The 25,148-nt window shown below is 36.4% G+C and overlaps 1 protein-coding gene across 1 annotated transcript in view; it reads right to left on the reverse strand.

Moving 5' to 3' along the window:
- LOC129274236 (116 kDa U5 small nuclear ribonucleoprotein component-like) overlaps positions 1–25,148 on the reverse strand; it is a 46,821-nt gene that overhangs the window by 16,269 nt on the left and 5,404 nt on the right. The window contains exons 4-20 of the mRNA XM_064108210.1: positions 24,036–24,114; positions 22,968–23,043; positions 22,267–22,332; positions 21,672–21,707; positions 20,919–21,009; positions 20,026–20,275; positions 19,067–19,258; positions 18,483–18,573; positions 17,822–17,957; positions 15,356–15,483; positions 12,002–12,195; positions 11,322–11,433; positions 10,251–10,391; positions 9,051–9,144; positions 7,701–7,791; positions 6,136–6,222; positions 3,946–4,072 (exon numbers count right to left, since the gene is read on the reverse strand). Coding sequence (XP_063964280.1) covers positions 3,946–4,072; positions 6,136–6,222; positions 7,701–7,791; positions 9,051–9,144; positions 10,251–10,391; positions 11,322–11,433; positions 12,002–12,195; positions 15,356–15,483; positions 17,822–17,957; positions 18,483–18,573; positions 19,067–19,258; positions 20,026–20,275; positions 20,919–21,009; positions 21,672–21,707; positions 22,267–22,332; positions 22,968–23,043; positions 24,036–24,114 — 1,991 coding nt within the window. The remainder of the gene's footprint in view (positions 1–3,945; positions 4,073–6,135; positions 6,223–7,700; positions 7,792–9,050; positions 9,145–10,250; positions 10,392–11,321; positions 11,434–12,001; positions 12,196–15,355; positions 15,484–17,821; positions 17,958–18,482; positions 18,574–19,066; positions 19,259–20,025; positions 20,276–20,918; positions 21,010–21,671; positions 21,708–22,266; positions 22,333–22,967; positions 23,044–24,035; positions 24,115–25,148) is intronic.

Raw genomic sequence — 25,148 nt, forward strand, 5'->3', positions numbered from 1 at the left:
GTTATATCGTCATTTGCTTAAATGGATCTGTACCAATGTTACAATGTGGAAAAATCTTCAGGATATTACAAATGTATAATTTTACAAGATTTTTTCTAAGTGTAAACTTTTTTTTGATACGCACTGTATAATAAAGCTTTGCATTAAAAATCATAAAATCAGTCTCACATATGGCATCATCAGAATTTATTGCTACTTCTAATAGTTTCAATTAGCAATAATGTCCTCTACATGTAGTTCAACTTTATTTGTAGTGTTCAATTAGAGATATACATTAAAGGTACAAGTGTATTCATAAATTATTTATTGTAAAATAAGGCAGGGTCAGAAATAAAACACAGGCAGGTTGCACAAAATGTGCTTGGAGATTCAATAATGACATATTCACAGGCCATGACATATTGACTTCCAATGACAAACTAATCCAGCATCCACACAAGTAAATATGCCACAGACATAGAAAACCAAAGTGTGATATCATCAATTTTCATATTTCATATTTTACCATTTTTTTAATACTATATTTCGGTTGAGCATGAGAAAATACCTCTACAACACAAACTTGGTGGGAATTGGTCCATGGGGGCCTTAAATATGACCTCAAAAATACATAATTATCCCCACTGAAGTCAATGTATTATTGGCCTGGTTCCCAACATTTAGAACCAACTCTATAGGAGTTTAACGAACAAGCTTAAAAAAAGTTACAAAATCCTTTAATATACATGCAGATCATGAACTTTATCTTGCACTTTTACCTTCAACATAATAACTACTCTACTTAAAACTCACATTAAAAAAAAATACTTATTATCTGAGACTGAAACTGATCTGAAAGACATTTCACAAGGCAATTACCACAAAATAAAAAGAAACCCTCTCCAGAAAATTCTTTATTAAAAAGATTTACTTTTGTACACGCTTCCTCCTCTTTATACAGTTTTTCCCCCTCAGGCTGAGAAATGTATATGTACTTCTCGGAAGTGCTGATGAATTGATGCTAAAACATTTATCATTTTGAAGATTTGCATGCTAAAAAAATGGCTGCTAGAATACCATGCTGGCTTGCTTGTCTCTTTCTTTGGTGTGTTCATCTTGGAGTACATACTGATGGAGAAAACAGGAGATATCTGCACCTTCCATGTGCTTCCATTACAAAGACTACAGCCAACTGCTCTAATCAGAACCGCACCTCTGTACCCCAATCTCTTCCAAACACATTGGAAGTACTGGACCTGTCATATAACAACCTCACATCACTTCACAATAAGTCATTTGAACTGTACAACCTCATTCGGATTCTGAATATCGCTCACAATTTCATCCACTTCATCGAGAGTGGCTCTTTCAGAAACCTCCAAGGAATAGAGATGATCATTTTGAATAACAATGTCATTGGTGAACTGTCGGCACAGTTTTACATGAACAATTCGGAAAATACAACCGTGATTCTATCGCACAATGAAATAAGTGAAATTCCCCATTTGAATGGACTCTGTTTTTTCGTGAAACGGAACACTAGAGGAAGAGAATCAAGAAATATCACCCTGATTGACTTCTCACACAACAATCTGACTTCATTCAAAGAAAAGGACTTTGCCTCTTTCAGTAACTGCTCTATTTATCGATTCAAAATAGGAAATAATAAGCTCACAAGCCTTCCAATGAAAGTGTTTTCTGGATTATCTTGGGTAGGAAAACTTGATATGAACTGTATAAACCTTGAACATTTTGAAGTTTCTTCCTTCCTAGGAATTGAAAGTATAATAGAGATTACACTGGAAGGATCACACATAAGGTCTATTGTTCCTTTGAATGATTCCACTTTCATCTCAAGTGGACAATTCATTAAACTTACAATATTGAAAATGAAAGACAACAAAATAGAACAAGTTCCTGACTATGCATTCCAGGCCTTCAAATATCTAGATATCCTTGATCTTGGAACAAACAGAATATGTCTTCTGACAAACAAATCTTTTTGTGGAATGAGAATGTTAAAGGTATTGAATTTGTCGAAAAACAAGATCAGAAGTCTTCCCCGTGGTGCATTTGCTTGTCTTGGACGTTTGGAGTATATCAACTTGGCACAGAATAACTTCTTTATCTTGGAGCCAGCTTGGTTTGCTGGCTGCAAATCACTCAGAAATCTTGATCTTTTCCGCAGCAACATCAATGAAATTAAGCATGGTTCTTGGATCACAACCAAATTACAGATTCTTAACTTACAATACAACAAGCTTACCTTCACTGAAAGACTCATGTTTACAGGGTTATCTCACTTACTCATTCTGAAATTAACAGGAAATGGTCAACTATACACCATTGCTGGTGATACCTTCTGTGACATGACAGCACTCAGGTTTCTTCACATGGACAACATAGCCAGATTAGTTTTCAATGGCACCTTTGCAGAGTTGGCAAGCCTAACATTCCTGGATATTTCTTACATTCCCAGCTATGGATTACAAAGCGTGTCTGTACACCAGTTTAAACACACATCTGCTTTACAAACATTAAACATGTCATATTCTCACGTTCATTCTCATGATTTGGTGAACAAGAAAACAAAAGAATCACTTTTTCATGGGCTGACATCACTCCGAACACTTAAAATGACAGGGAATGAACTTGTCAGGTTGCCTAACGTGTCTTGGATGTTTTCTCCACTACAGCGTATGGAATACCTTGATCTAAGCCAATGCCAATTGCATTCTCTCACATCAGAGGTGTTTAAGAATCTGACTAGACTCCGAGAACTCAGACTTGCTAACAACGAGCTGGTAGACATACCTGAACATGCATTCCAGAATTTGCACAATTTGCAAAATCTGCTTCTCCAATTCAACAAAATAAATTCAATAGGTAAAAACTTGTTCAAAGGAACAGGTAATTTAAAACGGCTGTACCTTCAAGGTAACCAGATATCTACTGTGGCACCTAATACAATATTTCCAATACACTTAAATGTGTTCAACATTGCAGGAAATCGACTGACTTGTAACTGTCAACTAACATGGTTCATGCATTGGCTCCGTACTACAAATGTCTCACTGGGAATTCAGAATGAAACACTGTGCTCCATTCATTCACTCAATGGACTTCAGAACAAGCCAGTTTGGACGTTTCATCCAGAAAAATACTGTGGGATCAACATCATTCTCGTTACTGGTGTTAGTATTGGAATCATAGCAGTGCTGTTTCTCTCTCTCCTTGTATATTATAAGCGCTGGTGGTTAAACCACAAGATATTCCTTCTTAAACTAGCGGTCATCGGCTATGATGAAATCACAGAGGATGCTGATCCCGATGACTACGAATACCAGCTTAACATCATGTTCCATGATGATGATACAGAGTGGGTTAATGAAAACCTAAAGCCTGCAGTGGAAGAACGGATGCCTCATCTGCAAAACGTAGCCTTCGGAGATGAGGCACTTCATCCAGGGATGTACTATCTCAATGCCTTATATCACAACCTTGATAACAGCTTCAAGACAGCCTTGTTGATCAGTAACAAGTCGGTGGATGATGCTTGGTTCCTGACCAAGCTACGGATGGCCGTTGAGCATGTGAACGACACCAAGTTGGACAAGATCATCTTGATTTTCCTAGAGGACATCCAGGAAGCCAATCTACCATATCTGGTAAGACTCTTGCTGAGTAGAAACAAACCTTATTTGCTGGTTACAGAAGATGAAGATGGTCAAGAGTTGTTTTGGGCTCAATTTGAAAAAGAAATGAGGACAAGCAAGGTTATCAATGGTGTTATCCCAACTTAAAACCAGATGCAAATTCCAAAAATTAAGAATCATCCTGTATCACTGGCAGTTACAGTGAGAAATATGGGGTTCCTCAAAGGCTTATGCTTGTTAAATGCTATGTACAGAACTGACTGAGTACTATATCTTTAAACTGGGTCATGGTCCTAATTATGGAACTTACCTCCGATGGCAGTGTGTCATCTACAAGGATGTTTGGTCCAGTAGCATCAGGTCCAAAGGCCCATATGGACCTAGCAGCCAACAGATCCCAGTCATATTTGGTCTGGAAAAACTCTCCCAGCCGTTTCCTGTTGGTAACAAATACAAATAATATAATATGGTTAGGGCAACGTAGCATAACGGTTTGCAATGAATTGCAAATATGAAAGAACCACTCTGATTGGTTCCCTGTCAGTGTTTGGAACAAAGTGAACATGCAACCATGATCTTGATTGGTCATTGGCATTTTAATAGCAATTGGTTGCAGACCTTAATGTTACGGATCCCTGGTTTTCATACAGATACAAGAAAGCTTTTTAGCCATTGTCGATAGGAATCTAATGTGAGGAGTATATGAAGGTCATCTTGATATCTATAATGAACACTGTAAATAGCCCATGCTGCTTGAATGACATGAGCCAATGGAACTTTAACCCTAATTCTCCCAGGGGGGGGGCATAATGGCCCCCCCCCTTGACAATTTTCGCGATATATCTGCTGCGCAAAATTTTTTGACCTCGCCGCTTACTGACTTTTTACTTTCAAGTCTCGCGCAAATTTTGAGACCAAATTTGTGACGCCCGGGTACACGGTTACGACATTACGCAACATTATTTAAGTGCATGTCAGACCCAAAATTGCTCATAAACGTGATTTCATGTACAAATCCAATGCAAATTGTGTATTTAGCCAAAATTCATAAATGTATCATTATTTCTACTTTTACTGATTAAACTTAATTAATTTTGGCTTGTTTATGGTCAGAATTAAGTCTGGAACGATTTCCCTTGAAAAAACAATAAAAAACAAAAAGTAAAAAACAAAGAAATACATAAGAAATTCATAAAACAATAAAATACATAAGAAATTGATTTCCAAACCGAAGTTTTTTTTAATTGCGATTGTTAAGAATGCTACAAAGAATATTTTTACCAAAAATAAGCATTCTAGGAGCTTTATTTAGTGAATTAGTGCAAAAAGTATGATTTATGCATAAATTAGCATAATTAATTCATATAAAATAAAATCTCATTATTTTGGAAAATTTCACCACACAGCCTTGTAGATTACATCGCACACTACCAGCGTGCAAATTTTTGCGTCGCTCGCTCGATCGGCGGCCGAGATCTTAAGGGGGGGCCATAATGGCCCCCCCCCCCCCCCCCCCCCCGGAATGACAAGAATCAAAATACCCTGGGAGAATTAGGGTTAAACATGCAACATTGGCACAATTGCTCACATACCATGGAAAATGTACCCTTGCATAGCCACATAAAACAAGGTACATTCATTAAATCAAAAAACTTCTTGTAGATCAGCATTATATAATACATTTTTTTAACAGCAGATTTATTGTGAGCTATTTTCACTGTTCAAAATGTTAATGTATACCTTTGTATGTATTAATCTTCTGTCTATAAAGCACAATGAGAGTGTTCACAGGTCTGAAATGCACTATGGTATATAAAAATGTCGTTATTAGTAGAAGTAGTAGTAGTATTACAAAAATGTATATTTCATGCTCTTCACTTTTACTTGATAACTGTGTCTTTGACTCTGCTTTTTTTTCCTAGTTGTTTCTTTTATATCACTTTTTGCTTATAAATTGGGCAAAGGAAGTCTTGCACTATCTGAAAATTTTGAATGCAGTTGGGAACTGATAGTCATAAATGTTTCAACTTCACATGTGTTATCTAACATGAATGGCAAAGGTTCAATTTTTTCCTATGGTACAAAATTTCATATTCAGTGATATAGAGAAATTCTATTCAAGTCGGCTTTGATTCATTGAATAGATAGATCATCTGTATCTCATCAAGTGAAATTTTGTACTACATACCCATGCCTATATTATACATACTGTTTGTACGATATCACAGTAATATCTGATTTAATAGTAAAGATTATAATTTCATGGTACAAAATTTCACATTCAGTTAAAAATAGAGAAATTCTATTCAAGTCGGCTTTGAATCATCCAATGGATCAATCATTTTTGCTGCAAGCGATATTAAGTACTATCACACTCATGTCCATCCGCTGTTTGTATGATATTACATTATATCAACCATTTTTGTTGAAAGTGATATTTAGTACTATCACACTCATGTCCATCCGCTGTTTGTACGATATCATATTAAATATACTTTACCTATTCCATGAGATTTGAACGACTTCATTTTCAATGTCTTCAGCAAGGTTCTTCTCTAGTGGTTCAGCAATCATGGTAAGCTTGTTCCTAGATAAAAGAAGAAAAGTATGACACCATCATATCAAAGATGTATGTGATTCTACATTCACACACAAGAAAATATTTCAAAGGCATTAATAGCTGGATTTATATAGCACTTTTTGTTTGAGGATACAAAGCGCTTGCTATTATTACCCCGGCATTAGTTGCGTTACCTATAGGCGCTCAAGCATTCAAGGAATTTCTTCCTACCAGGTACCCATTCACCTCACCTGGGTTGAGTGCAGCACAATATGAGTAAATTTCTAGTTGAAGGAAAATATGCCATGGCTGGGAATCGAAACCACGTCACTCAGAAAGAAAAACGAAAGTCCTAACTACTAGACCATGACGCCCCATAACAATTTTACAGTATCTGAAAGAGTGTCTCATGTAGGCAGACCTGTTGATATAGCCACACACCCATATTCCTGGTTTATCATATCAAAATATCCAATATCAAAATGCAAGTTTAATCAATTTCCACAATTGAGAGGACATTAGCATTTATATGACACCTAGATCGGTTGTTTGATAGTGATCATTCAGCGCATTTTAAAATGGCGTCATCATCCAAGCAACTTTTGACCCTTGAGATTGAGACACCATAGAGTAATAGCACTCGTGTTTGCAGCGCAAGTGTTGTACGTGGCAATCAACAGACCGAGCTCGCACTGCATGAGCATATTTTGCATCATAATTCATAAATTTCAAATGACAAAGGATATATTTTTAGGTGTCATATAAATCAAATAGTGAATGTTTATGAGGGCAATGGACAGAATACTTCGAGGTGAAATACATGTATGAAATGAACGATCCAATCTATTCGGCTACGCCTCGTTGAATGGATCATTTCATCTTTCACCTCATGAAGAATTCTGTCCATTGCACTCATAAACATTCATTATTTGTACGTACTCAGCAGCGGGGCTTAAACTAATCCAAGGACATCAAAGGTGTCCTTTTCACTGACCTCAATGCCCCTTTTATTGGCCTTGTGGATGTGTTGTGTCATTTTAAAACAAAAATTCCATTGGTGTTGTATAACAGAAATATGCTCTCTAGAATACATGTAAGCAGCCTTTTCGTACAAAGGTTGAAATTTACGGCCTGTGGCAGTGTTGCCTATATTTCTAACGAACAAAACTTGTATGACTTGGGAGTGTTCCAAGAAAATATTTGTAATCGATCGCAAATTTCAGATGCAAGTTTACAAGTGATATATCAATTCTAACTAACACCAATCAATTCATATTTGTTGATGCAAGAAGCAGACCGTCAATCAATTGCAAATTGGTAATAAAATGCATGACTATCAATTGAGTTTTAGACCTAAAATTGACTAGCGATCAATTGAAACTTTCTTGCAATACCCCATAGCAACGCTGCCCCATACGTGAGACCATGATGCTAACCATACTATTTCCACAACTGTTCAACATGATACAGTAAAGTTGATGTTCAAAAATCAAATTGTGACTTACTTCTTGTTGGGGGTTTCAGCGAAGCATTTGAGAGATGATGTTTCCACGACGGTCTCACAGAAAGACACCACCGGGTCGGCTACTTTGATGTCTGCACGGAAGGTCAAAGGTCAAAGTTCAGAATGAAAATCACATGACAATCATGTGATACATAACATTATTAACAAGAGATAATATCTTGATCAAATTAAACTGGACTAAATGGCCCGTATTCTGAAGTCAGGTTTAACTTAGACCATGGTCTAACTCTGCTAAAATTATGGGAAGCCAAAAGTGTCAAAATTTTGTATTAAGTTGTATGTTTTTTATGTTTACTGTGCTCTTTCCTTATTCATCGATGGTGAAGACAATCATCTTTTTATACTTCCTAGGCAATTATGAATGATTTGAGAGCCAAATGAGCTGAAATATGATATCTCTACTGTTAGTGATCTATGTAAGAATTGGCTATCCATACTTAAACCACATCTTTGAACCCGAGTTTAAGTTAAACCCTACTTCAGAATACGGGCCTATGAATTTCAACAGGCCCCACCTTACAAAGAGTTGTAATAGATACAAATCAAACTCAAAACTGAGGTTAAATCTCATAAAGTGTAGTAAAGTAATGGAAATTGAGTTCATTTAACTTTAAGTTCAATTAAATCTATCATAATACTTTGTAACATGAGGGCCTGGTGTGGGTTTCTTTGGGGGGAGTTGGTCCCCGTTTGTGGAATTCACTCTCATCGGACATGAAGTCTTGCCAGTCGAGACAGCTATTCCACAACAAATTGAAGACTTACCTCATGAAGGAAGCATTTCCTTAACTGTTGTGTGATAAGGCCTAATTGTTATTTTGACTACCAACTTAACTGATTGTGCTTTTTTTCTTATCAATTTGTTCAATTTCTGTGTATTTAAATATCAATTTCATTTTCTGTATCGTACAAGTAGTTGATTGTGCCTTGAGTGTCATTGACAGATATGTGCGCTATACAAATCTTTCTTATCATTACCATAATCATCATCATCATCATCATCATTATTATGCAGACATCTCATCACCATGGTCATGAATTATTCATTTTACAGGGTATTAAGCTCTTGCTTTTATGCATAGTTTTCTATAATGGGAGTGGTGTTGTAGCGGCATGCAGACATCTAATCACCATACACATGTATTATAAATCTTAAGGAGCAAGCTATCGCAGCAAGTTATTAATAAATTATTTTAACAATGTGTAGTTTTCTTTATTGTTACGATATATTGTACTATTCACTTTTTTGTTTATATGTATTTAAAAGCCACTGGAAATTAGATTTCTTTGTACGCATGCATTGACCAATAAAAGTAATCTTGAAACTTACCAATTTCTGAGTACATTTTCCTGAGATCATGCATAACACAATCTAGATAGAGCTCTCCTGTACCAAGAATTACATGCTCTCCTGATTCTTCTACCTGAGTGTTAAAACAACCAATAAGAAAACAAATGATCAGTGCCCTGTAACAAAGCTTAGCTATTAATAAAAATGCTGATTTGTATGAGTGATCATACACAGTAATCAATGCAATCAATCGTAGAAATCAGTTTTACAAACAATTGCTATGCTTTGTGGTAAGGGGCCCAGATTTGTGATATAATGGATTTACAGAGCATTATTCATCATGTTCAGCAATATTCTCAAATTTGCAAAATTAAATCAACATCTACAGATTTAAACCAATGCAAACAAAAATAAATTGTGATATCTATATTTCTTATACACACAATCCAAATCATAATCAGAGAGAGATCATAACCACATCTTTTTATTACACATTGGGTGATTTCTATCTCAGTGTTAAAAGCTGGCTTGGATTTTGGTGTTGTGCTACCGTCCATCAAAATCAAACACCAAACTAAAAGAAAGCTTGTGCTTGGATTCATTGCTAAAAGAGTTGCAATCAAACTCAACCCCAGAAATTGAATGCAATTTCATTTTCAGAAGCACATACTTAACACTCAGAGTCACACGTTTGATACTTGATCTAGATGCTTGAATTGTGTCTTGATACGCAATTCTTTCTGCATGATAGACACTAGGGCCCGAATTCACAAAGGTGGTTTTGAAAATCCATGGTTGAATCCATGATTTATGCAGATTTCCTGTATAAATTACGCTTAATTTAGCACGTATCGGGCTCGTGTATAAAACATTCCGATGCTGATGCACGCTTTTGTCACAGTGCACCTGTGCCTGTTGCCGTGGTTATCCACGCTATTTTAATCATGAGTCCATTGTTTTTATTCATGAGCCCACTCTTCAAACAGTGGACTCATGAATAAAATAGTGTATCTAACCATGGTAACAGGCCTCAATTTGGCGCACTGTGACAAAAGCGTGCATCAGCATTGGACATTTTTTATACACACACCCGATACACACTAAATTAAACATAATTTATATAGGATATCTGCATAAACCATGGACTCAACCATGGATTTTCAAAACCACCTTTGTGAATTCAGGCCTAGGTGCCATTCTCTGAGAGTTACCATAGTAACAATCTACTATTGACAATACCTTTGTTGTGATGAGTGGGTAGCTTTTGTTGACCTTCCTCAGACCGTCTAACATCTTGGGTAACTCCGATGGATTGACCGGTTCACAAGCTATCTTGATGACCGATGTCGTGTTGAACTTCAGAGGTCGGAAAATATACACCTTGAGGAACACACATGAAAAAGATGATGAAATACATGGGTCTAGTAAATCATATAAATGAATCAAAGGGATATTTATTTTCTGTGACAAAATTTTTCAATGACTCAATAAAATTCTCCAGACCAGGGGCCCTTTTCATAAATGACTTCAAATTATGGTAACCTTTCCTTTGCCATAATGGTAACTACCATGGTAACAAGATTCAGCAGCTTATCAAAAAGTTTCCATGGTAGTTGGTACAACAGAAAAGTTACCAGAATTGTAAATCTTTAGGAAAAGGAGACACAGAGCTTGTCCTTTTTTTAAGGTAATACTTCATTATATAGTACATGTAGCTGATGAAAAAAAACTTTTGAATTTTCCTTTTTTTTAATATCCGAACTGATAATGCCTCTGCCTCTTTGGTTTACAACTAAGATGTCTTAGCAAACTTAGCCAACATACCAACAAATAATTATAGAATTATGGATACACTTGGCAAAGAAATGCAGAGACTGGCTATGAAGAAAATCATAGACAAGGTGAAAAGGGGTTCAACTCGGATTGATGAGATCAAAAGTCATAATTAAAAATTGAATAAACCTTCATCTACATAGCCAAGGAATTTACCCACTCTTTCCCCCTTAGGGCTATATCAAGTTTCCCGATGTTGTGACAGTTCTAATATAAATTCCATACATGAATCAAATGACTAGCTTCAACTTTGGATTAAACATTAATCCCTATCCTAAATCTAACCTTTACCTATGACCAAAAAAACCCTACTGCAACCCCAATCCTATGGCATATACAAAATAGAGCTCTGGAGCACTAGTCCCACTCCCAAGAGAAAATGTTGTGTCACCAGTCCTACCAAGGGAATCTGTCTAATGTCCAGAGTGGAAAGAATGAACAAAAAACACCAATGATTATAATATTATGTTATCATACCTCATCTAGTCCTCTGCTTTCTGTAATAGTTGAAGTTTTGACGATAGGTTCATCTACTCCTTCAATCAACACCCAGTTGCCTGCAGGTACCCGATTTACTTCAATCTTATACCTATTTGACAAAAGACAGAAAAATGAAGGTCAACTTATTTACTAAAACTCAATACTAAATAGAAACTCTATGAATTCTCGACTGCATGCAGTAAAAATTTAGGCCTCTGCCATTGCTAGACCAAGACCCATCTTCTAACATTTAAAACTTCATATCTTATACCTGTTTCACAGAATAAAAAGAATGCCAACTTATTTACTCAAACTGAATACTCAATAGAAACTCAATGGATTATTGACTGCATGCAGTAAAATTTTATGCCTCCACCATTGCTAGACCAAGAACAAATCCAACTGCTGTTTTAAATAATGACCAAACAATGACCACAAGAAAACTAATTGGTTCCTCGCTCACAGATGCATCCATGAGCCAAGTTAGAAATTCCCTAAAATGATTCTTCAGGTGTCATGATAAACAATAACCCCCTAACCCACCTTGCTTTTGAGATCCATAACCATTCAAACATAGTATCAGGGTGTGGTTCTCCAAATACCAAAACCTCTTGGTTGTCCTAATTGGTCAATCTGACACAATTTCCAACACCTTACTTGATATTTCTTTGACCCACCTTGCTTCTGAGATCCATAGCCTTCCAACAATAGTGATCCTTGAATCTTCTTCATCCTCAAGGGTATAGTTCTCTCCCAAGACCCGGACCTCTTGATTGGCGTGGATGGTCCCACTCATCACCCGCCCAAACGCATGAAAGCTCACTCCATCCTCTGTGCTGTACATCTTTGTAGTGTGGAGCATCAAGGGGGCCTGCAAACAATAATAACATTGATAATATATAACATTTGTAAGGCCCAGATTATCGAGTTGCCAATTAAATGGGCAACCAGTGGCGGTATTCTGGACATTGTCTTTTCTCCATATTTTGTATTTTCTCTGAGATATGACAGAGATACATGTATGACAGAATCGGTATTCTGGTGGATGTAATTACTATTGTCACAAAAATTTTCATAAATGTTGTCTCATCTCTTTAGCACGCACTATATATATGCGCCTCTTAAATGCGCGTAATCCTTTTATACAAGCAAAAGATATGACAAAATTTATGACAGGGTCTAGCAATCATAAATTTTGTCATATCTTTTAGTACCAAATATCCTGATACCCTGCTGACTAGATGATAAGCATACAATAATATTATTTAGATTAGATGTCACTAATCATCCATGACTATTTTCTAAAATGTTTTTTCATGCTACAATTAGTTGGCCCTACATATTAATTCCTCCCTTTTGCTCTGTTTTCCCTTTTTTCTCTCTCTACTAAAAATCCTTCACAGCTCCGTCTCTCTTTGTAATTAAGCGCATTAATATATGCGCAGTTGCGCGATGCCAGCTACTGTATTGAAGATACACCCCACAAGCCACCGGGCCATCCTATTGGTTAGAAGGGCTTCCACCGGGAACTAACAGTGATTTGATTGGTTTGCCTTTAAAAAAATGAGCAGGAACTTAGAGAGATATGACAGGGAAAAGACAATGTTCAGAATACCGATTTGTGACAATCAAAGCGGTGTCACATCTCAGAGAGAAATGACAAAAGATATGACAGTGTTCCAGAATACCAACCCAGGCTTTTACCTACAATACCTAGGCCTCAGTCCTGGCTGCTTTTTAAGGCACTTGGTGCATTCATAGACCTAATTAGGTACCCATTCACCTTACCTTGGTTGAGTGCTGCATAAAATGGGTCCATTATTTGCTGAAGGAAATTAGACTATGGCTAGGAATTTAAAACCATGACCCTTCATTTCAAAGGTGAGAGTTAGAAAAATCAGACCACAAGGCTCCAATAAAACATTACAGGTGAACTGCCCCTCAATTAATCTAATCTTATCTCATCTCATCTGAGTAGCTGCTTTTGTAGAGGTCCATCCAACCCAGATAGTCAATCTCAATTTAACAACCACCTGTGTAAGACCACCTCTTCACAAAGAAAACATTGTTTTCTTTAAATCACATTCCATATTGAATCATGTATTACAGGAAACTGCCAATGAATACTACCTGCTCATAAAGATTAACTTTTTCTCATCTTCTTGGTAATATTATAATTGGCAGTCTCTATATACAGGTTTTACTCTACGGTAATATAATGAACGTATCTAATAAAGAATAATAACAATAGACACTTCTTGTATAGTGCGTTATAAATAACACAGTATAAATAACGTCTCTATGCGCTTCCAAAGGACTTGGATATTATCACCCGGCTGTAGCTCAAGCAGCCTTCCAGCGCTCAGTGCATTTCAAGAAATAAATTCCTGCCAGGTACCCATTCACCTCATCTGGGTTGAGTGCAGCACAATGTGGATAAATTTCTTCCTGAAGGAAACTACGCCATGGCTGGCATTTGAACCCACGACCCTCTGTTTCAAAGTCCGGAGACGAATCCACTGGGCCACAACGCTCCACAGAAGCATATATTTCACAAGTAATCCTAAAATATAAGTCAGATAGTATGTAACCAGTTTGCCCTTATAATACAGCAAAAGCGAGAATGAAAAGGAAAATGACAAAGAGTTCCAATTTCATATGATTCTGATTCAACAACAAGTGGAACGCCTCTGGCAGTCTCGCCTGCATTACGCAATTTAATATAGCAGCAGTGCTAACTTTGAAAACTACTATAAAATAATCATTCACAAAAACATCATTCATATAATGACATAATACCACGTTCATTGACCATAAATGACATTTGAACGGAGACTTAAGACTGTCAACTACACCCATGTCCACATTTCATTCACTCTATCCATAAACTTTCAAAGTTATGATGGCACTTCAACAATTACCCCAACATGGCCTAAGTTTATTGACCTTAACTGACCTTTGACTTGGTTTTGTGACCTGAAACTCACAGGGGATGATCAGTGATGCTTGATTACTCTTATATCCCAAGTTTTATGAACTAGATCCATAAACTTCAGAGTTAGGATGGTAATTCAACAAATACCCCCAACACGGCCAAAGTTCATTGACCTTTAATGACCTTTGACCATGGTCATGTGACCTGAAACTCGTACAGGATGTTCAGTGATACTTGATTACTCTTATGTCCAAGTTTTATGAACTAGATCCATAAACTTTCAGAGTTAGGATGGTTATTTAACATATACCCCCAACACGGCCAAAGTTCATTGACCTTAAATGACCATTGACCATGGTCATGTGACCTGAAACTCGCACAGGATATTCAGTGGTACTTGATTAACCTAATGTCCAAGTTTCATGAACTAAATTCATAAATTTTCAAAGTTATGATGGTAATTCAACAAATACCCCCAACTTGGCCAAAGTTCATTGACCCTAAATGACCTTTGACCTTGGTCATGTGACCTGAAACTCAGGCAGGATGCTCACTAATACTTGATTAACATTATGTCCAAGTTTCATGGACTAGATCCATAAATTTTCAAAGTTATGATAGTAATTCAACAAATACCCCCAACTTGACCAAAGTTAATTGACCCTAAATGACCTTTGACCTTGGTCACGTGACCTGAAACTCGAGCAGGATGTTCACTTATACTTGATTAACCTTATGCCCAAGTTTCATGAACTAGGTCCATATACTTTCTAAGTTATGATGTCATTTCAAAAACTTAACCTTCGGTTAAGATTTTGAAAATAATTTTCCCAACATGGTCTAAGTTCATTGACCCTAAATGACCTTTGACCTTGGTCATGTGACCTGAAACTCAGGCAGGATGTTCAGTAATACTTGATTAACCTTATGTCCAAGTTTCATGAACTAGGTCCATATACTTTTTAAGTTATGATGTCATTTCAAAAACGTAACCTTAGGTTAAGATTTGATGTTGACGCCGCCGCCGCCGCCGTCGGAAAAGCGGCGCCTATAGTCTCGCTCTGCTATGCAGGCGAGACAAAAATGTTTTAGTTACCTCTGAATCACAATCAATCATAGCATCAACGAGATCTGAATCGACTGGCCCAGTGTAGCAATGTTCAACCTTGTTCTTGGCATTGTCTGCTGGTGATGGGATATGGTTCACACACATCTCAACAAAACCTGTCAAAGAAATATGGCAAAATAATGTCATCAATTTTATCATGATGTTACATCATCTAATAACAGTGCTTGGATTAGTCACAGTAATCACTGATTTCAAGAGAAAGTATAAAAGATCAAGGTTCACTGTCATTATTTAATAGTAGATCTAGATCTGGTACATATAAGCACATTGCTTGGAAAAGACCTGACATTGGGTTGGAATTTCACACTTCTTTTAATTAGCTAATTTCTCAGCAATTATAAAATTTCTCCCAGAATCATTTTGCAAATAATTGTTATTTATACCTACTTGGGTGATCATTTGATTGAATTCTGCACGGACTCATTTTGAAATCCTTACCAGGGGCCTTTTTCATAAAGAGTTGCTATGATAGCAACTTGCTATGATAGCAACTTTTGCTTGCTATGCTAGCAACTTTGCATTTCATAAAAGCACATTCGCTGGAAAGTCAGCTTGACTTTCCAGCTATTTATTTGAATAGTCATGTACGAGGCTGATTAGGGGGAAATCCCCTTTCTCTCCAGTTTTTTGTTTTCAATTCAAGTCATAAGTTTAGGTAGAAAGCACTGGTGGATCCAGGGGGGGGGGGGGGCACAGCCGGCCCGTGGCCCCCCTCCACCTTTGAGAAGCAAAATTAGAAGAAAACAAATTGAAAGAGAATATTATTATTCTTTTTTTGCTTATTAATTTTTTCGGGAGCGAAATTATCATTTAGCAGCTGCAAACAGGGTCTGCAGCATAAGACTAGCAGTTGAAGCAGAGTGATGGCTCTATGGCGATAGTTTGCAATTCTAGAAGAGAGTAAGAAGAAAACATAAATTTGTCACAGGATGGCATAGCATTGTTTCTCCATTGTGTAAGTTTTCAGAGAATTGATTTAATTTAGCCCTATGCCAGGGAAAAAATTATTTTAAAAAGGGGGAAAATTTATTATTATTGCCGGTCGAAATTTCACCTTCAACAAATTTTCTACCGTACAAGTTTAATCCCAGTCCCACACTTGACTATTTGTGTCGGTAATGCAAGGTTGTATCAACAACAAGGCAGGCGGCGGCCCACTGCTGGTGCAGTGCTGTATGATCACCCTGAAGCAAGTAAATTTGTAGGCTCTAATTATGCATGAAACATCGAAAATGACCTTAAAAGATTATTTTTTTTCAAAATGGAAATGATTTTTAAGTTATCGGTTTCAACGGTGAATAACCATTCAGTAAATGGATTCAACAATGCCATGGCCACAACTTTTTTTTTTTGGAGAAAGTCAGAAACAGAAAAAAAAAGCAATCATTTTTTTATCGCATACATTCGTAATTCCGAAGCTTCATTATTCCGAAGGTTCGTTAGTCCGAAAACGAAGTGAGGTTCGTAATTCCGAAGGTTCGTTAATCCGAAAACGAAATGGCTAACGAACGTTATTTCGTTTTCGGACTAACGAACCTTATTTCGTTTTCGGATTAACGAACCTTCGGAACAACGAACCTTATTTCGTTCTTGGATTAACGAACCTTCGGAACATCAAACCTTATTTCGTTTTCGGATTGTCGAACCTTCGGAATAACGCCACAAATGTTCGGATTAACGAACCCTTTTACGTTTTCAGATTAACGAACATCGAGGTATAGGCAATTTACGTGTTTCGGAATTACGGACCTTCGGAATTACGAAGTGTAACCTTTTTTATGGCCTAGGGCTTTTTTAATTTAGGCCTTGAATTAAACAATTCCACATAATAGATCTTCCTTCCTCTATTTTTTCTCACAAGAAAAAAAATCCTCTCAATTTTTTTTTTTTTTTAAATGTCTATAACCTCCCTTTTTTTCCCTTTGCCTGCCCTGGGAAAGACTGAAAAATTTGCTATTTCGGAGGAATTTTTTAACATTTTTTTTTTTGGGGGGGTAGGTAGAACAAAAAAAAGAAACAGCATTTCTACTAGAAAGCATTACATTAATATTTTCTTTATTAGCATTATCACAGACATTGCTCTAAATATCTGTTCTCTTGTAAGAGCCATTTGGGCATGCCTGAGCACAACGTACACCATTCTTAACAATGAAAAACCCTTTACAGTGTCAACTTGACGCTCCCCCATGACCAGCGTCAAATATTTAACCCTATTTGACGCTCCAGTAACCATACTTGTCGCTCCAGTAAAAAGTTGACGCTCCTACTGGAGCGTCAACTTTTTATGAAATGCACTGCAGCGTCAAATATTTAATTTGACGCTGCAAGTGAAAATTTGACGCTGTTTTGGGACTTGACGCTGACGCTGTACCTTTATGAAATAGGCCCCAGAACTGCCATTCACAATATGATTCACACATGCTTAATTCTTACCTGTAAATTCTCCAAAGAATTTTCTGCAGATGAGTTTAAGGAGCGGTCTGATGTTAAGCTTCATCTCTTCCTTGGTTAGATGAATACCCAACTCATCCAACACACCAGGGAGAGTGGAATCAACATCTCCTACAACCTACACAATGAACAATGCACAATATAGTGATGAGAAAGGGTTACCAGTCACAATTCTCACATTTGGGAAAAGACAGGATGCCACATCTCCATCAATCTAAAGGATGAACATTGTAAGAAGTTACTCAAAAGGATTACCAGTTGACATTCACAATTTCTAAAGAAAAAGTGATGTGATGATGTCAACAGTGAATATAAAAAAGTCATGAGAAAGTGCTCCTATTCAATTTCTTAAAAACTTTTTTCAGGAGTTTGAGAAAAAAAAATCACCTCATATAAACTCTGAGAGCATATTGTGCAAACCACCAAAATCCCATAGGGTACGGTACAGAACGTATTGCATGATCAATGTGCCAGCTAGGTGGGAAGAAATGATGCTAAAGCTTTATTGACTGATTACCTTTATAAGACATTCTTTAGTCAGGCTAAAAATATGCAGTGCTTAGAAATATTCATATTCAGTGCTACACAAGTATTGAATATTTTCTCTTATTACGCATGAATCCATCCTCCTGTAGAAACATACCTGTGCAAATAGCTTGTACATTGGCTCCAAGATAAACTCTATAAAACTCCTTTGGGATGTACTAACTGGAGGCTTCCTGGTGAACTTTCTCCTATGAAACAGAATCATTGAAAAGTAAAAATAATGCATGATCTATCAAAAAGCCTGGTCTATTAAGAGTTTAAAGCCATACATCATGCACTGAGATAGACTTGTTACATTTATGGATAAAAAGAATATTCTGAGGGAAGTCCCCCCCCCCCCCGGTCTCTTTTGTGTCACAGAGGAATCCCTAATTTCACAAGTGCCTTGAAGCAGGGCATGTTAAACTGAAGGAATTAAGGGAGCTGAATATTATTGTTGTACTAGGTATCCATCATATATATATCGTAGAGTGCACAATAATACATTTATGTCAATTTGTGGCACATTTTCTTTAATCAACAAAATCATAGTGACGTCAGGTTTAAAAAATTCTGTAAACACCAATCACTGATTCTCAATTCTGATTTCTAATTCACACTTTTAGGATTGCAAGATTTCATTTTAAATATCTTTCGGAATTCTCGCTCATAAACTGCAATGATGAGAAGCATCAAACTCACGTTTTCTGGCTGAAGTAGACGTCTCCCCACAACCTCTTAGCAAACTGTTGGTAATCGATGTCCCCATAGGTGTCCGTGTAGATCTTGGCAAATGATGAGAGGGTGAAGCAAACGCTGTACTGGGAGCTTGCAAAACAAACATTACCAAGAAGAGGAGACACTACCTTCTGGTCAGCCTCATCACTGTAGACACTGATAGAAAAAAAACAAAGAGAGAAAGAAGTGTAATAGATGGATTGAGAATACAAGCTCCTTTATTTTAGATTGAATATGGGGAAGATAGTAGTTATATGAAGGGAGGGATGAAGGAAGAGTCATAACATCAGTTGGCTGTTAAAACCTTGTTCCTCAAAGTTAAAGAAAAATGGGACAGCTTAGAAAATACTTTTATTTTAAAGTTGTAAGATAAGAAGATACCTTCTTTTTTCCTTATAAACAATATTAGGTTGCTACTATTGCCATTATTTCATCATCATCATCCTCCTCCCCCTCCTCAAAATCCTCATTACTCTCATCAACATCATCACCATCATCATTATCACCATCGCCATCACCATCACCATCATCATCATCACTATCACCGTCATCAATCACCATCATCATCACCATCGCCATCATCACCATCATCATCATCACCATCATCATCATCACCATTGCCATCACCATCATCACCATCACCATCATCACCATCATGACCACCATCACCACCACCATCATCATCACCATCATCATCCCCATCATCATCATCATCATCATCACCATCATCAGCATCATCATCACTATCATCATCACCATCATCATCATCATCATCATCATCATCATCATCATCATCATCACCACCATCACCATCATCATCACCGTCATCAATCAACATCATCATACGCTCCTCCCCCTCCTCCTAATCCTCATTACTATCATCAGCATCATCCCATTCATTGACACCAATACCACCAGCATACCTTAACAAGCCATTGATCTCATCAACAATATGCCTCAGCTTGTAGTATGCATCCGTTGGAGGGAGTTTCAGCTCCAATACCAATCTATCAATCTTATTGATGCAGATAGTAACAGCCAGCTTCTCCTGGACTGCATGTTTGATCATCCTCTCCGTGTTCAGCATCACACCTTCTGCAGCATCAACAAAGATCACCACACCATCGGAGATCCTGAACGCTGACGTTGCCTCGTCTGAGAAATTTACATGACCTGCGGAACAATAACGAAGCAGAATGAATAGAAATCAAAGAAATTTTCTATTTTTAGACATTTTTTTCAGCACTTTCTTAACCTCATAGGATCATTTTTATGCTGGTTCAGTACATATGTATGACATGGACAATAGAAACCTCTGAAGGTGATTTGGTGCTACAAATCAAACATTTACAAGTCTTTATTTTATATGCATACCAAGAAAATGCTGGAGAATTTTCATGTCATTGTGTACAATACATACACAGCTAATTAATCTACAATGATGCGTATGGTTGTACCTATGAGCCCCCCAAAAAATTATCCTAATAAAACTAACTTAAATTAATACAATTAAATTAATAATGGATTCCATCTTGAGCATGAATGAATGAATAAGATGAGGTGCAAGTAAACCAGCAGTAGAACAATTAGGACAATTTTTTTACGTTCATATTTTTCATTTTCAATTTTTGAAGGTCTGATACGGGCAGTTGCATAAAACTAGTCACCAGTGGAAAGATGCATGGTACTCTTTAATAGAAACTACCCTAATGGTGCCACCTGATTGGCAATGAGAAAATTTTCCAGAGATTCTGAACATATGTGAGGGATGAGAAGTGTGATGAAAGCAGTTCAGAAGACAGATGAATTTGCTTACCTGGTGTGTCCATGACATTGATGAGGAAATGTTTCCCTTTACAGTCAGGTAACACCAGTGTAACAGGCTGAGCTTTGATACTCACTCCTCGCTAGATGGATAGAGTGATAAATAATTTGATCATAAGAAATGGATAAAATGATTTCTTAAAATGGCGATTATACATGGTCAGTCCGATTTTATACCTTCATTATAAACTTTAAGAATTATTTTTATCAACGTCATCACTATTACCATTATCACATTATCATCCTCTACACTTGTGCCTAATTATCCTCCTCCTCTTCAACATCATCACTGTAATAATCATTCATCTACACGATCATATATCATAATCATCACCATCATTCATCAGATTCACTATCATTCATCATCATCATCATCTTCATCATCATCATCATCATCATCATCATCATCATCATCATCATCATCATCATCTTCATCATCATCATCATCATCATCACTATTATTATCATCACCATCATCATCACTATTATTATCATCACCATCATCATCACCATCACCATCACCATCATCATCACTACCATCATCACCATCATCACCACTATCTCATCATCATCATATCATCACAATCATGATCATCATCATCGTTATCATTTTCTTCTTCATCACAATCAACTTTAACTTTATCTTCATCTTCATCATCATAATGGCCATAATAACCGTCAACATAATAGTTATCTTCATCTTCATCATAATCACTAAAAAAAATCAAAATGTTGACAAATTTACCTCATGCTCTGTGAAGAGAGTGTCTGTGTACTTCAGCTGTAAAGAAGAATGTTTAAAATAAATCAGCTCAATACTATCAATCAAAAGATCAACCACAACAACAACAAATCTAAACATTTTTCAAGCATACCCTCATTTATTTGAATACAATTTATAAGATGAATTATTTCTAGTTGGCCTACAAGGTGTATTGGTGATCTTATGATATCAATGTGAACCAATTTTGGAGAAAAAAAAAACCATTTACTGAGAACATTTGTCCCAGGTTCTAAAATGCAATATTGAAATGTAAGTTGAAATTCCTTGCTATTGCAATACTCATTTTATGCATAAAAACAAATTCAATATGAAAACATGATTACACATAAGCAATCATACAATCAACAATGATTTGAAACCATTTTGACCTTTACTCCAGCTGAAAGCTTGTTTACAAAAGTTTGGGATTCAAATTCTTCTTTTAGTTTAATTATCTGAACCTGAAAAAAAATTATTCCATTTATATTTTTTCAAAAAAATATGAAAAATTGAATTTGTTCCTAATTTCTGATCAGGCCCGTCTTAAGGATTATTATGAAATATTAAAAGAACTTACATGTCTGTCGTCCTTTGTTCTCAGATCTGGATGTGTTTGCTCAAGAAGGCAGTCAACAAAAGTGGTCTAATAAAATGAATGAATCAGAAAAGTTAATACTTAGGGACAGTATAAATTTTGGTAAATGAAAATTAATTTCAGTAGCTGCAATTTATGGTAAAAAGATTGAAAGAGTATCATGATCTTGTATGAAGTTTGTGTTCTAATATCTGAGTAAAATGAACACATTGAACTGCCCAGAACCAAAAAAAAAGTTGCATTAACTAAAATGAAATGAAAATTTTTAAAAATATTATTCTTTTTTTTTATACAAAAATGAACTTCCCAACCTCGAAAAAGGGAAACAATCTTTCTAAATTTCTGGTATGCAAAATCTATAAGAAATGTGTTAAAGGACTTCATTCAGAAAATCAGTGAGGGGGCACTAAATCTCATAAAATGAAAAAAAAAATTGGGGGAGGGGGGAATGGTTGATGAGAAGGTAAGACATCCACAAGACTTTTGGTAAGGTTGGAATGGTAAAAAATACTTCAATATGAATTACCGTATTGAGCCCTTACCAACTTTTAATGATTTATTACAACTAAACCTACATGTACTACACCAAGCTTTTAAGACTTCCATAGAATTGAAATACCATTCATAAGCTTGACTAATGTAATTAACTGGAATTAAAATTTGAACAAACTTTGGGAACTCACCTTCCCATGATGCAAGTGTCCAGCTAGGGTCACATTTCGGATTAGATTGGGATTGTCCATCATGTCCGCAAGATACCTAGTGGCAAGAATAAAAATATTATCTGATACCCCTTTCATAAACCCGATTATGCGGCTAATAGCAGCATAATTTGGTCGTAAAATCGGAGGAGGACCAGAGTTATCCGCATTATTTTGATGCTGCAATTATCCGCATAATAGCGGCATCGGGACCAGATTTTGACTTTATGAACGCATTTCCAAATAATGCGGATAATTGCCATGGTGCGGTCACAAGGTCACCCTTTTCCAACACAACCACATCGGAGGGGGCGTGTGCAGTTGTCATGACGATTATCCGCCTTTTTCAAGACGGGCGCTCGTAAAAATAGTGCGGATTATTTTCAGAGTTTGTGAACGCAATTTTTATTGAATTATCCGCATTACTCTTAGGCGGCTAATTGGAGGATGGGTTTATGAAAGGGGTATGAATCACTATATTGTATAATTTGTTTAGTATGGAGGAGGGGCTAATACCAAGTGCCATTTTCCCTATCCCATACCAGAGATACCAACAAATACACTTGACATACGAGTCTGAGCTTGAAATGCAGATGGTTGAAATAATGACAGCGACAGTAAAGATGATTACACTCGTGAAAATGGTGATATTTGAATGTCATTTACGATGTACTATTCTTGTAAGAACAGCCAATACCACAAAGCCAATTCAAAATGCCATATGACATTCATTGTTGCCAGAATGAGACGATTAAAATCATGTGCATCATTAGGACCCCTGAGGGGGGGGGGGTGTTTCACAGAGAGGGAAATCTGATACTTTAGGGTCAACTTGCTCATGTTATTTAACACATAATTTCACAATGACCTGACCAATAGAGTGTGTTATGTATAAAAAAAACATGTAACTACATATCAAATTGTGACTTTGGGTCATATTTATTAAAATCTCTGTAAAACACATCCCAAATTTGAAAGCATAAGGTCAGGTAGAAAAGGAAAGATAGATTACTGATAATGCTTTGAGTAACCTTTACAGTGATAACTTACTCCATATCATAAGCAGTGGCAGGCAATTCCTGTTCAGTGAGAGTGAATTTCTTCTGTTTGACAGGAGCAATAACTGGCTCTGTGAAGAATACAATTAGATCAATACCTCACTAAAGTCTGTATTAAGTCTGTTAAAAATTTAAATAATGATTATTAATTTTGCTCAAAGATTGTATTGTTAGTCCCATCCCAATAAATAAAATATTGCAGTATATCAAAAAACTAATATTTTGTGAAAGATGTAACTAGAATATATTGGCAAAGTTTACAATCAAAATGAGTGATTAATTTTCCAAAAGTATCCAGCACAAAAAAAAATATTTTTTTTACTACATTTACCTAAGATTTGAATGTTGTAATAATAATTTTCCAATGTAATACATGTGCAAAAATAATTAGATCATCCAAATATGGTTCATGAAATGTATGACACAAAAATTGCCAGTGCAACTTTGGGCATCAGATTTGAGATGGCACACATGATGCCCCTTTTCTCAACATGTCTATAAACCCTACAGCCCGTATTCTGAAGTCTAGCGTTACTTCGTCTAACTCTGTGCTTTAGTGATGGGAAGCCAAACATGTCAAAATTCTGTTTATATTTAACCTGTTTTAGGTTTACTATGTTATCATGCTTTCAATAATGAAAACGAAATTGTAGTTGTCATTTCCAGAGTGTTTTTTAATGATTTGAGTGTCAAAAGAGCTGAAAAACTGAACTGTTGGATATTTGCATCACAATTGGTTTTATAGTAAAAAGGAAGACCCAAACTTTAGACAAGAGTTTATTTTAAACCCAATTTCAGAATACAGACCCGAGGAAAATGTTACTGAAATGCATTGCTTCATGTCTAAATATATATAATTGGGATCACTCTGTTCCAAATTTCTCTTCATGAAATGTGGATTAAATAATAATATGTAACACTTATACAGCACCAAATACAAACGTTTGAAAACACTGCATATTATTACCCCGGCTTTAGCACGGCTACCCTGATCAAGCGCTCGAGCATTTAAGGGATTCCTTCCTACCAGGTACCCATTTACTACACCTGGGTGAAGAGTGGCAAATTTAGATAAACGCCTTGCCAAAGGACGCAAGTGATGTAG

Source organism: Lytechinus pictus, chromosome 13 (assembly GCF_037042905.1).
Source record: "Lytechinus pictus isolate F3 Inbred chromosome 13, Lp3.0, whole genome shotgun sequence".
NCBI lineage: Eukaryota > Metazoa > Echinodermata > Echinoidea > Temnopleuroida > Toxopneustidae > Lytechinus > Lytechinus pictus.